This window comes from Triturus cristatus, chromosome 1_1, assembly GCF_964204655.1.
Source record: "Triturus cristatus chromosome 1_1, aTriCri1.1, whole genome shotgun sequence".
NCBI lineage: Eukaryota > Metazoa > Chordata > Amphibia > Caudata > Salamandridae > Triturus > Triturus cristatus.
This window is the reverse complement of record NC_140579.1, coordinates 1,126,543,798-1,126,557,301: the sequence shown is the minus strand read 5'-3', so window position 1 is coordinate 1,126,557,301 and position 13,504 is coordinate 1,126,543,798. Positions and strand designations below refer to the sequence as shown.

The window sequence follows — 13,504 nt, the reverse complement described above, 5'->3', positions numbered from 1 at the left end:
TTCCTCCACGCACACCTCCATCCGGGCCACCACCCGCCCATCTCAGAGAACTTTTCAAACAAATCCAAATAATGTTAAACAAGGGTGCCATCGAAGTGGTTCCGAAATATCAAAGAGGGTTGGGATTCTATTCCCGTTTTTTCCTCATACTAAAGAAATCAGGGGAATGGCGTCCCATCCTCGATCTCAGATTGCTCAACAAATTTCTCAAGACTCAGTCCTTTCGGATGCTCACATTGAAGGACATCCTCCAATTCTTTTCTCAGGAGGATTACATGACAACGATCGATCTGCAGGACGCATATTTCCATGTGCCCATTCTACCACGTCACAGGAAATACCTACGGTTTCGAGTGGGCCACAGGGATTACCAATTCAAAGTCCTACCCTTCGGACTCTGCTCAGCCCCGCGGGTCTTTACAAAATTCCTGGCCCCGGTGGTGGCTCACTTACGACAAGAGGGTATTCAGATATACCCCTACCTGGACGATTGCCTCATCAAAGCTCAATCCTCCCACCAGGCGGCCCTCGATACCCAGCGCTGTCTCGATCTATTCCAGTCCCTGGGGTTGTCGATCAATGTACAAAAATCTCAACTCACGCCGACTACGTGCAAGACCTTTCTCGGCGCTTGTATCAATACGAGCACAGCCATGGATTTTGCTTCAGCAGAGCGTCAAGAACGGATTCAACAGCTTGCGAGCTCCATCGCAGCAAAGCAGTCAGTTTCAGTCCGCATATTAAAATCCTTTCTGGGAATGGCGTCCTCATACATCGCTTTGATCCCTCTCTGCAGACTAAAGAGTCGCATCATCCAAGAGGAGTTAGACAAGCAGTGGCGCCAGGTTTCCGGTTCCTTCAACGATCAGATCGTGGTGTCACCCCGCATGGCTCAAGCGCTGCATTGGTGGACTCGTCCTGCCAACATCGCAGCAGGAACATCTTTTCTGTCGACAACCCCAGAACTCGTCCTTACCACGGACGCATCCATGGAGGGTTGGGGCGCACATTTTCAAGATCTATCCGTCAAGGGCCAATGGTCAGCGGCTCAGCGTTGCTGGCACATCAACAGACTGGAACTGATGGCCATTTTCTTGGCGTTGAAATCCTTCCGCCTGCAATTCCAAGGGAAGTCAGTCTTCATTCAGACGGACAACACCACGTGCATGCACTACCTGAACAAACAGGGCGGGACAAGATCTCCACCGCTCTCCCGTCTGGCGCAGAGGATTTGGAGTTGGGCCATACTCCATCAGATGACGTTACAAGCAATTCATCTGCCCGGCATTTCCAATACTCTGGCGGATGCACTCAGTCGGTCAGCATCATCAACCCACGAGTGGGAGTTACATCAACCGACGCTGGAATTTGTCTTCAACCTTTGGGGTCACCCGACAATCGACCTCTTCGCAACCCCGCAGAATGCAAAATGCCAGTCCTACGCAAGCTGGTTTCCCCACCAAGGGTCGTGCGGAAATGCCCTTTCGATCAATTGGTACGGGATATTTGCGTACGCTTTTCCGCCGATTCCTTTGATTCCGCGAGTGCTGCGGAAGATGAGACAACAACCGTGCCATGTACTTCTAATAGCTCCACGGTGGCCTCGGCAAGCATGGTTTTCGGAGTTGCTTCTCCTATCCCAACGCGAGCCCATCCTTCTCCACCTGAAGCCGGATCTGCTGACAATGAACGATGGTCGGATATGCCATCCGAATCCCAGCTCTCTCAGCTTGTCGGCTTGGAACCTGAGCACCTTGAATTTGCTCATTTGAACATTCCTCCAGCCTGCAGGGAGGTGTTAGCTAAGGCAAGAGCTCCATCCACAGTGAAAACGTATAAGCTCAAATGGAAGCGATTTTGTCATTGGTGTGCTTCCGCCCACATTCATCCTGTGCACGCTCCCCCAGAACACATTCTGCCATTCTTCCTACAACTAGCGCAGTCTGGATTATCGCACTCTACCCTAAAGGTCTTTCTAGCGGCAATATCTCGCTTCCGACAAGACGGCTCGTCCTCTCTCTATTCATCCAGAGTCATACAACAATTTTTCAAGGGTCTCTTCCGCATGTTCCCGCCCATTCGGCGTCCTCCACCCACGTGGCGCCTGAACATCGTGCTGGCTCAACTCATGAAGGCGCCCTTCGAACCTATCCACTCAGCGGATGTCAAATTTTTAACTTGGAAGGTGGCCCTCCTCCTTGCTCTGACCTCTTCCCGCAGAGTCAGTGACATTCACGCCTTTACAATAAAGCCTCCGTTCCTTCAATTCAGATCGGACTGTGTCATCCTCCGCACTAATCCGGTTTTTATACCTAAAACGAACCGGTGCTTTTAAAGACTTTTTTCCCGCATCCACAAACCCCGGCGGAGCAAAGCTTACACTCTCTGGACTTGAAGAGATGTCTTAAATTCTACATTAGCAGAACTCAATCCTTTCGCAAATCTGATCAGTTGTTTGTGGCCTACGGGCGTGCTTGCAAAGGACAATCGGTCACCAAACCTACGATTGCCCGTTGGGTTTCATCAGCAATCTCTTTTTGCCATCAAAAGGCTGGTAAGCCTCTGTCTTCGGGAGTGAGAGCCCATTCAACGAGGGCTATGTCATCTTCCACTGCCCTGTTCGCTGGTGTGCCCATCCATCAGATATGCCGGGCAGCTACGTGGTCCAGCAGGCACACGTTTACGAAGCACTACTGTCTGGAATCCATTAACGAAGCAGACACGGCTGTGGGACAGGCAGTTCTACGAAGTCTATTTAAATAAGGTGAGCCTCTGCTACTTCCCTCCTCCTGGGGTATTATTAATTGCGTTCTAAATACATTGTCATTGTATTACATGCAATATCAATACGGCTTGGTCAGCCGAATACTGTTTACTGCTTACTATTCTATTCAAGCATGTGAATCTATGAAAGACACCCCAAATACTGGAGAAGAACAAATGTTACTTACCTGTAAACTGTGGTTCTCCAGTATTGGTGTCTTTCATAGATTCACATGCGACCCACCCTCCTCCCCTCAGAGGCTCTCTTCTCCTCTTTCGGCTCTATGGTCACTCTCGTGCTCGAAAATCTGAGGGCCTGAGCCTCTGAGGAGAAGGTTCTAGAGGGTGCTAGCGCCTGATTGGCTGGAGTTTGGACTATAAAATGACAGTGATATGTTAGCAAAGTGAATCTTTTTCTCAATGCTTTCCTATGTCTCAATACTATCCTATGGTATTTTAACTTGATATGTTATTTGAACTATATATATATGTTTATTTGGGTATGTATATACTCTTATGTGGTTATGTATGTGTATATGTATATATACATGATACTTATTGCTTTTTATATATACCGTGGGACTCCCACTTCGACGACGGGGAATATTCAAGCATGTGAATCTATGAAAGACACCAATACTGGAGAACCACAGTTTACAGGTAAGTAACATTTGTTCCTTTCTACCATGCTCTATGAGTCCACTGGGGTCACAGCGTGTAGTGACTCCAGCAGCCCATTCTGGCCTATGGAGAGCAGGGAGCCTTCAATAGTGAAAAACGAAAATGGCTGTAATTCACTATTAAGACATGCCACACACATCAGGGCATGTCCTACCTTATGCCTACAATGCACCCTGCCCTTGGGCCTACCAGAGGGGTGACTAATATGTAGTTAAGGGAAGGTTTAGGGACTGGCAAGTGGGGGCACTTGCGCAGTCAGCGCGACAGTACCAGACTGCGCGCAGGTTCTGCAGTGGCAGACCCTAGACATATTTTACTAGGCCGCTTCTGTGGGTGGCACAACCAGTGCTGCAGGCCCACCAGCGGTATTTGTATTTACAAGCCCTGGCACTCCTGGTGCACTTTACTAGGGGCTGACAGTAAACCAAATGACTCAATCATGGACACCAATCAATGTATACATTTTTAAAAGGGAGCACTTGCACTGTGGCACTGATCAGCAGTGTCACAGTGCTCTGAGCAGCCAACACCAACAAAACACAATGAGGCACATCAGCAAAAAGTGGAAGGGAGACTCACGCCAAGGTGCCAGGTCTAACACCCCCACATGTCGACCAGGTGGAAAAGGGTTCAATATGCCGGTGGTGTCTCTCTGAACACACCGCCAGCCATATAATCTGCATTTTGGAATGCCTTTGCGTGGCGGCATTGCTGTCCGCCACGGAAAGGCATGCAGACATTGCAGAGTATGCTTGGGTGCCCCCATGGAGGGTACCTACCTATGCTATGGTACCCCCCGCCTTTCAAAGCAAAACGTGACAGGCTCCGTGCGGGGCCCGTCATGTTGTGCTTGGAAAAGCAGCACAACATTTTAGCATTGCTTTCAGCAAAGCCAACCAGAATGTAAAAAAAAAAAACAGGATGCGCCTGCCACTGTCCCGGGCGCATCATCCTAATTAATTGTCCCCACGGGACCTCCACCCTTTTTAGCATGAGGATGGTGGGCGGACAAAGTCCGCCCGCTATCCGATGTCGTAAGTAAGTATGAGTTGGGGACGTTTGAAGAGTGAACTAGAAGACTAGAATTCCCTTTAATTGGCATAGGAGCCGGAGTATTGAGTAACCAATGGCCTCATCTATCTGATTTCAACTCAGCTTTGAAAGTTTTATGGAGAAGAGCACCAGGTGCACTGTTCAACTAAAAAGTGAAAGACGGGTGGAAGGAAGAAGGACGGGCGACATTTAAAATGTTATGTACTACTGTGCTTTATTGTGCTACTCTACCATGCCATTATGTGTATAAAAAATTACCTTGTCCTACTGTTTTTCTAAGAGTATATTTTACAATTTTCTTGTTTTTTTCTTTTTGATACACAGCTACTCCTAAACAAAATCGGAAGGAGTTGGCCGCCAAGGCACGGCGCCGGAAGCTGGAAGCAATCCAGCGAGAATACCGGCGGCTGGTGGTCTTAGCCGAGGAGGAGGAGGAGACTGCGGCTGCAATTGTTGAAGCCTCCTCCCGTGGCCCGGGCCCCAGCCACCGCCCTCCAGCGGTACGGCGCCACCGTCTGGCGGCTGCCCCCCGCCACCTTTCCATCTCCGGTGCCCCCCCCCCCCCCCCACTGTGGCTGCAACTGCCGCACCCTTAGACGCCGCGTCGCCCGTTTAGAGGGCGAGATGCGCCAGATGCGTGTCCTCCTGGAGTCCCGCCCCACCACTTAGTCCCTGTTATCCTGTTCTGCCCCTTTTTTAATTCTTGTTTGGGTGGGTGGGTGGGAACTTGTTTGGGCGTTACGGACTTCTATGGACATTGGTTGGGGTTAGGGAGGGGGGTGGATCAGCTTTTGTGGGTTTAGTTTATTTGTTAGAGTAAATTAAATATATTTTTCTATGTTACATGCAATGTTGTTAATGTTTTGTAGGTGGGGTAACTGTTTTACATCACACTGTTTCCTTGCTGGTGCATGGCCGCCCATAGCCTGTGTTTGATTTCAATAATTGGCTGACTGTATAAGACACAGATAGATGCGACACACCTCACTCATTGACTGGTCCTTCTAGTACTTTCAGTCTGTCCTCTAGTCTATGCATTCTTTGTACTGGTGTGTGAAAATGAAATCATTGACAACATGTCCATTATTAATTCTGCCTCCCCCAAACTTGTCTCTTACCGGTGCTTGATGTTTATGTCCAACTGTGGCACAGCACTGGCTGCATGGTGAAGATGGTTTCCTTTTTCATACATGCCATGATTGGGGTGGTGGTGGTGGTGGTAGCAGCATAGTAGTAGTAGTAGACACAGGCAGGGCGGCAGCATTTGCAAAAAAAGAGAAGGAGACAGTCAATCGCCTTTGAGAGACTGTTAGGAGTAGTTGAATGAAGTACAGTACAGAACTTACCGAGCAACAATAATATGCTCAAATATTTGACAAAAAAACAGAATGGTGGTTAGGAGGATAGCCTACTAGACAGAGTTACAAACTATAGTTATGTCGAGTCACTTGACTAGGCCTACAGCCTAACAGTTAGTGCTGTATATGAGGAATGACAAGAAACAAATCCAATCAATGCCGGCAATTCATGCTGAGGTATATGTTCCTTTGTTAAAAAAAATAACCTCCGAAATATCCTACTCATGGGTGGCCAAGCAGAAGAAGATCATCGCTCTGCCTTGAAATTGAAATAGTGTTGCTTTCACCACATCCGCCCCAGCAAGTGTGTGATTAAGTATTGGTGTACATTTAATTTAGTTACACCTCGACAATAAGTCACACAGCCCGGGGGAAGAGGGTTAGGGTTTGTTGAATGGATGGGAAGGGGGTTTTTGGGAAAGGTTTGACATAGAAAACAGTATGCATACATAGACAAACAAACGACAATCATTGAAGACTACCATATCCATATGTTAAGGGAGAAAAAGGCAATGCATGCATGATGATGAGAGACCCGTATTACATACACTTCTGGTTCTTGTTCTGTTGTTCCGGCCTTAATACTTTAACAGATAGCAAATAGAAATTTTAAATATTGGTAGGGAAGAATCGTAAACACAGAGCAAACCTAATGATGATTGATAATAACAACTCCAAGAACACACTGTTGTAAAGATTGTATACAAGATATTAATCAAATTATTTAAAAGAAGATAAAAGTGGATACTGTTACTGTCTTATCCTGGTCAAAAATGTGGACTGGATTTTTGCATCTCGGCATTCCTCTTGCTCCTCTCGTCCATCAATCTTGGGTGTGTCGCCTCGCCACTCGCCACTGCCCGGCTGGAAAAAAAAAGGTGATTGATTGGTAAGGTAATTAATATGCATTGTAATGTTTTACAAAGTTTCGGGCAAGGCCCGGCCTGTAATTGTAGATTGAAAACCAAAGGGGATATTGAGAAAGAAAGTTAAAACAAATGCACAAGTGATGGTGTAGTGCAACAAGAACACTTTCCGAGGTGGCATCTATGCATCATCTCTACTCTAGTCTGTTTCCAGCATTGACCTTCAACAGTAACAGGAGAGAGCAGGCCCACAGTGCTTAGCATTAGCACATCCTACGTTAACACTTAAAATTCTTTTTTTTTCTCTCAAAGAGTTGGACAAACGCAAAGCACATTATCCATTCCAAACATAGCATTTTACAGTTTAAGTTAGTCAAATCAATGCACTGCAGTCATCCCACCGCTACACTCTATTCAACTTCTACACAGACATTTGGGTCTGCTGTGGTTGTTGTTGTTGACGTGTTTACCTTTTGGCTTTTCCGTTTTATGCCACTCATGAAACGTCCTCCTGAGTCCTGACTTAATCATCATCATCTCTGATACTTTTACTGACTGACTGTGAAGATCGGCCTGCAGTTTAAGTAAAATTTTTATGACACAACAAGAGTAGAAATATAAATATTACTGACTTGAGTCATTCTTTATTGTGTACAGAAAGATAGATTACTAGTACACTTTGACATCACTTTGTGCACAACAAACAAACAACGCCAACACAAAGACCAATAGCTTAGAGTCAGGTGTCCAATGCATGCCATTAATTGTCATCATTACCTGTTCCTTCTCATCTTAAGTTAACGGGCCGTCTATTTCGCCATCATCATGATGGACGGTGCTGTTGTGTCAATCATACTCATTGCGCAGATTGAGTGAGTCCCCTTCCTGTATTGAATTAAAAGCAATGGGTCACCAAGCTGCAGGAGAAGTACCAATTTGTTATTTGCAAGAAGGGGGAAATTAGTGTGTTCTGTAGAAAGTTGATTAGTGGCAGTGCACAATTACATAAATTCATGCACAACAAACACAACAAAATCTAAATCATTCAGTCTGCGACTCTGCGTCCAATGCATGGCATCAATCATTACCTGTTCCTTCTCATCTTAAGTTAACGGGCCGTCTATTTCGCCATCATCATGATGGACGGTGCTGTTGTGTCAATCATACTCATTGCGCAGATTGAGTGAGTCCCCTTCCTGTATTGAATTAAAAGCAATGGGTCACCAAGCTGCAGGAGAAGTACCAATTTCTTATTTGCAAGAAGGGGGAAATTAGTGTGTTCTGTAGAAAGTTGATTAGTGGCAGTGCACAATTACATAAATTCATGCACAACAAACACAACAAAATCTAAATCATTCAGTCTGTGACTCTGTGTCCAATGCATGGCATCAATCATTACCTGTTCCTTCTCATCTTAAGTTAACGGGCTGTCTATTTCGCCATCATCATGATGGACGGTGCTGTTGTGTCAATCATACTCATTGCGCAGATTGAGTGAGTCCCCCTTCCTGTATTGAATTAAAAGCAATGGGTCACCAAGCTACAGGAGAAGTACCAATTTCTTATTTGCAAGAAGGGGGAAATTAGTGTGTTCTGTAGAATGTTGATTAGTGGCAGTGCTCAATTACATAAATTCATGCACAACAAACACAACAAAATCGAAATCATTCAGTCTGCGACTCTGCGTCCAATGCATGGCATCAATCATTACCTGTTCCTTCTCATCTTAAGTTAACGGGCCGTCTATTTCGCCATCATCATGATGGACGGTGCTGTTGTGTCAATCATACTCATTGCGCAGATTGAGTGAGTCCCCTTCCTGTATTGAATTAAAAGCAATGGGTCACCAAGCTGCAGGAGAAGTACCAATTTCTTATTTGCAAGAAGGGGGAAATTAGTGTGTTCTGTAGAAAGTTGATTAGTGGCAGTGCACAATTACATAAATTCATGCACAACAAACACAACAAAATCTAAATCATTCAGTCTGCGACTCTGCGTCCAATGCATGGCATCAATCATTACCTGTTCCTTCTCATCTTAAGTTAACGGGCCGTCTATTTCGCCATCATCATGATGGACGGTGCTGTTGTGTCAATCATACTCATTGCGCAGATTGAGTGAGTCCCCTTCCTGTATTGAATTAAAAAGCAATGGGTCACCAAGCTGCAGGAGAAGTACCAATTTCTTATTTGCAAGAAGGGGGAAATTAGTGTGTTCTGTAGAAAGTTGATTAGTGGCAGTGCACAATTACATAAATTCATGCACAACAAACACAACAAAATCTAAATCATTCAGTCTGCGACTCTGCGTCCAATGCATGGCATCAATCATTACCTGTTCCTTCTCATCTTAAGTTAACGGGCCGTCTATTTCGCCATCATCATGATGGACGGTGCTGTTGTGTCAATCATACTCATTGCGCAGATTGAGTGAGTCCCCTTCCTGTATTGAATTAAAAAGCAATGGGTCACCAAGCTGCAGGAGAAGTACCAATTTCTTATTTGCAAGAAGGGGGAAATTTGTGTGTTCTGTAGAAAGTTGATTAGTGGCAGTGCACAATTACATAAATTCATGCACAACAAACACAACAAAATCTAAATCATTCAGTCTGCGACTCTGCGTCCAATGCATGGCATCAATCATTACCTGTTCCATCTTATTTTCAGTTAATGGCCAGTCTCTCTCGGCTCTGAAAGGAGGATAGCTATAGTAGGCATCTGATTTATGGTCCACTTCTTTTGGAAGGACTAGGAAAGTTTGAATTTGTTGTTACCATCATCCAATCATCATTCATGAGGGAAATGGAATTGAGCAGGAGATTCAGTATGATGGAGCGGAGGAGCTGGATTCGGAGGACTGTACTGTCAAATAGCAGACACCTGAAACTTGTATATTAAATTAGAAGAGTAGAAGACGGTGGTAATGGATTTGTTGTGATTCACAAGTTTATAACCGGAACGACAGACACATAAACAAAGGGGGAAAAAAGGGAGGAAGACAGTAAGTGCGAGCGTAATTGTCAGGGAAGTATAGCTCGTCCTCAAACTCTGGGGGTTCAGCCAGTAGTAGGTAATCATCTGACACAATACTTCCGTCACCTGAGCCGCTGTCCTCATCTTCCTCCGTTGATTCATGTATTGTGTGATTCGGTGGTATGAAGTGCTGATTCATTTTGATCATTGTTAACATCTCCATGTTTTTTGGAGATAGACTGGGCCTTCTCAATGTTACAATGGAACCAGCAGCACTGAAAACACGTTCGGAAGAGACACTTGCGACAGGGCAAGCCAGATTATCGCCACCCTGCTGAGCTGTGGCCATTCAGACCTTTTCCTATACCAATACTGCAATGGGTTTTGATCAACGTACACCTCTGTTGGGTCGTCCAGATAGGCCTGGACCATCCGCTCAATGTTCAGGGTTGCTGCTGGTAAGCTTTTGTGCTGTTTTTCTGTGCATCAGCACTGTGCTTACAATAGCCCATCTTTACATACCAATCCTGTAATGATAATGATTGTACTCGGCCTAATGATCCAGTTATTGTTTCTGTAGTCGATAGTGATGGTGAGTGTTGTGATTGTGAGCCAACCGCACTGCCCTCAGCCGACGAAGTTGCACTTGATTCTGCATGGCCTGCTTCAGTATCAGTACTTGTTGTGGGTTGATCTTGCGGGCTTTTAATTAGCAGCCATTCGTTTTCCAACTTACTGGCTGCTTCAGCTATACAACTTTTGTAGCGGGCAACATCATTGTCGGAAAAAGCAAGGAATGTCTTCAGTAGTCCCAATTTTGCACGTGGATCCAGAATTGTGGCACAAATGTAATGTTCTTGTGACAAAATTTTATTTTGTAACCTTACATTTTCAGTTAAGCGCCGGGATAAGCTCTCCACCAAGTCATAGGCTTGCCTTCTGTCCTCTACACCTTTGTATGATTCAGACACATTATTCAGCTCATACTCTAGGATTTGCAATAATGGGATAGCTTGGCCCATTGTACAGTCCTCCTTGCTGACTTCACGTGTGAAGACCTCAAAAGGAGAAAGCATCTCAGTCAGGCATTTAATTAGGCTCCATTGCTCCATGTCAAGGTTCATGCTTTTAACAGTAGCACTAGCATCCCCTCTTCTTTTCCAGACATATTCATGGAGTGACATGTGCTGTTCGTACAGACGATCAAGCATGTAATACGTTGAGTTCCAACGTGTTGCCACCTCCTGGATGAGTGCCTTGACTGGCATCCTAAATTCACGTTGGATGATCCTCAGCTGCTTCCGAGCTTTAAAAGAATGGCTGAAATGAGTGCATATTCTTCGGCAGATGGCCAGTAAATTGCTGACTATGGGTTCTTTTTTCAGAAAGTCTTGAACTATCATGTTTATGCAGTGCGCCAAACACGGAACCCTGAAATAGGAACCAAGTTCCATGGCCTTAAGTACATTACTGCCATTGTCTGTGGCAACAAAACCAATACGAAGCCCTCTGGGCCGCAGCCATTCCAAAACCTTGGTGCGAAACTCGTGTAAAATGTTTTCAGCCGTATGAGATTTCTCCATGGCGAACATGGCTACAGTTGCATGTTTCCGAGTACCTTCAAAAATCGCAGCTGTGTCAACAACACCTCGTGCAGATAGTTTATCTTTAACCCCCACAAAAGAGATCCAGTGTGCAGTGATGCACATGTAATCTGTGGCTTGGCAACTGCTCCACATGTCTGTTGTCAGGTGGATATTGTGCACAGCACTCTTCTGCAAAGCTTGTCCAACCAATTCCAGCACATCATGATGTAGTGCCGGAACAGCAATTCTTGCGAAATAGGACCGGCTGGGAACTTTCCATTTCGGGCAGATGGCAGACACAAATTCAAGGAAACTCACCCCTTCCACAAATGAAAAAGGAAGAAGGTCCAGCACTAAAATTTTAGCCAGCTTCGCATTGTACAATCGTGCCGTTGGGTGGTTGCGTTGGAACTGCCCCTCCAACCTAAACATGCTCTCAATGGTAGGCTGGCTTACTTTCCTTAGTGGTGCTGTTTTCATTAACCCACTACGGCTCAACGACACAGATTGTCTCATTGAGGTACTCGCCGGTCGCCTTGGTGTCTCACCTAGACTCTGAGTATGGCTCTTACTGAGGTGCCACTCTGATGTTACTGAGGAGGATGTGGGCGTTACCACCACTGCACTACTGGGGACAGGGCTAGAAATGCCTCCCTCTTCTTCACCTGCCACCGCAATAATATCGCTCTCTGATTCATCCTGACCAACTTCAATGGGTTGACTTTTTCTACTTTCTTTTAACTTAAGTAGGTGATCCTCCCACACGATAGTGTGGTGTATTCTGAGATGACTTGCTTGTCCTCCGGTACCATAATTTGTACCAAGCTTACCACGCCGAACACCTTGCCGATAAATTGAGCATATAGCAACGTTCTCCTCCTTGGCGCTAACAGAAAAGAAGTCCCAAACTGGGGAGGAGAACTTTCTGGCACTGCTGGATGTGCCACTTTCAACACCAGATGAACTTGAGGGGGTGTTTGAAAATGTGTGACCCTGTGCACCTACACTGTGACTTTTACTACCACTACCTACTGAGATGGTTGAGCTGGATGTAGGTCCCTGCCGGGCCTTGGAAAATATGGCAGCTGGAGGTAGTGGTGGTGTAACTTGTGTTGGTGAGATCCGTGCTACATCCCGCTCAGTAGCAGCCTTTCTGGATAGGGTGAGAATGTTGGTCTCCAATCCCTTTGGGGCGGGAGTAATGTGCGTGATGACTGGCTCGTCTTCATCAACATCATCACCCCCCTCTTCTACATCTACCTCCATAACTCTAAGTTTTTCTGTGACCTTCCTTTTCAGAAGCATTGTCTTGTGGCGTATATCACTCTCAGACCGAGCTGGTGGGACCCAAGTGTCATCACGATCATCAGAAGCGGGGCTTGAAGAAGAAGATGATGGACTAAGCCTCCTTTTCCTTGCTGGTGGTCTGGAAGACAATAGATCTTCTGAAACAGTGGTTTGACTTTGCTCCACTTTGTCTGCAGGAAGCTCGATTTCCTGAAATGCCCCTACGTCAGGAGCATCAACTACTATGGTGGGCTGTTGCGGCAGCTGCTGCTGTTCTTGTTGCGGCGGCTGCTGCTGTTCTTGTTGCGGCGGCTGCTGCTGTTCTTGTTGCTTGTTTGAAAAACAAGAGGTCCTTCAAAAACAATGCAGCATGCGATAAATATAGACCAGAATCGGCTCTATATCATTTGTACAATGCCCAGCCGGACATTGAGGTTTTTAATAATCAATAGAAGTAATTTTTGACATACGTTAGGATGTAGAGTGGGACACAGTCCTGTGTCCTTACAAACTAAACAAAAAGTACAGACAATCAAACACAAGAAACATTCATCAGGCTGAAGAGTGAAGCTTGTAGCCAATACGAGATACAAGGGCAAGCTTTCTTAAGGGTACAGTGTCATGCACACTTTTTAACAAATGCGTTTAAAATGCATGTTTGTACATGGGGTCGACGACGTTTCGATCTATTCAAACAATATATAGATCATCATCAGGACTAGAGAGAATGTAAGCCTGAATTTACAATTCCCATTTCGGAGACGAGTGACTCCTTGAATATTTTCAAATTTTACAGGTAAGGAAGTAGTTGCGCGGATCAGCCAGCCAGGACAATACCATGGAAGGCACAGCTGAAAAACAATGGTACGCTGCAGCTTATTGAGGGGATTTAAGGGAATGACCAACTACCCAGCGTCGCGGCTTGAGAATCCAAGGTC

The 13,504-nt window shown here is 45.7% G+C and overlaps 1 protein-coding gene across 1 annotated transcript in view; it reads left to right on the top strand.

Annotated features, from left to right (window-relative positions):
* LOC146871718 (uncharacterized) overlaps positions 1–5,182 on the top strand; it is an 82,533-nt gene extending 77,351 nt beyond the window's left edge. The window contains exon 4 of the mRNA XM_085651210.1: positions 4,822–5,182. Within this exon, the coding sequence (XP_085507336.1) occupies positions 4,822–5,093 (272 nt within the window). The 3' untranslated portion in view covers positions 5,094–5,182. The remainder of the gene's footprint in view (positions 1–4,821) is intronic.
* The last annotated feature ends 8,322 nt before the right edge of the window (positions 5,183–13,504 follow it).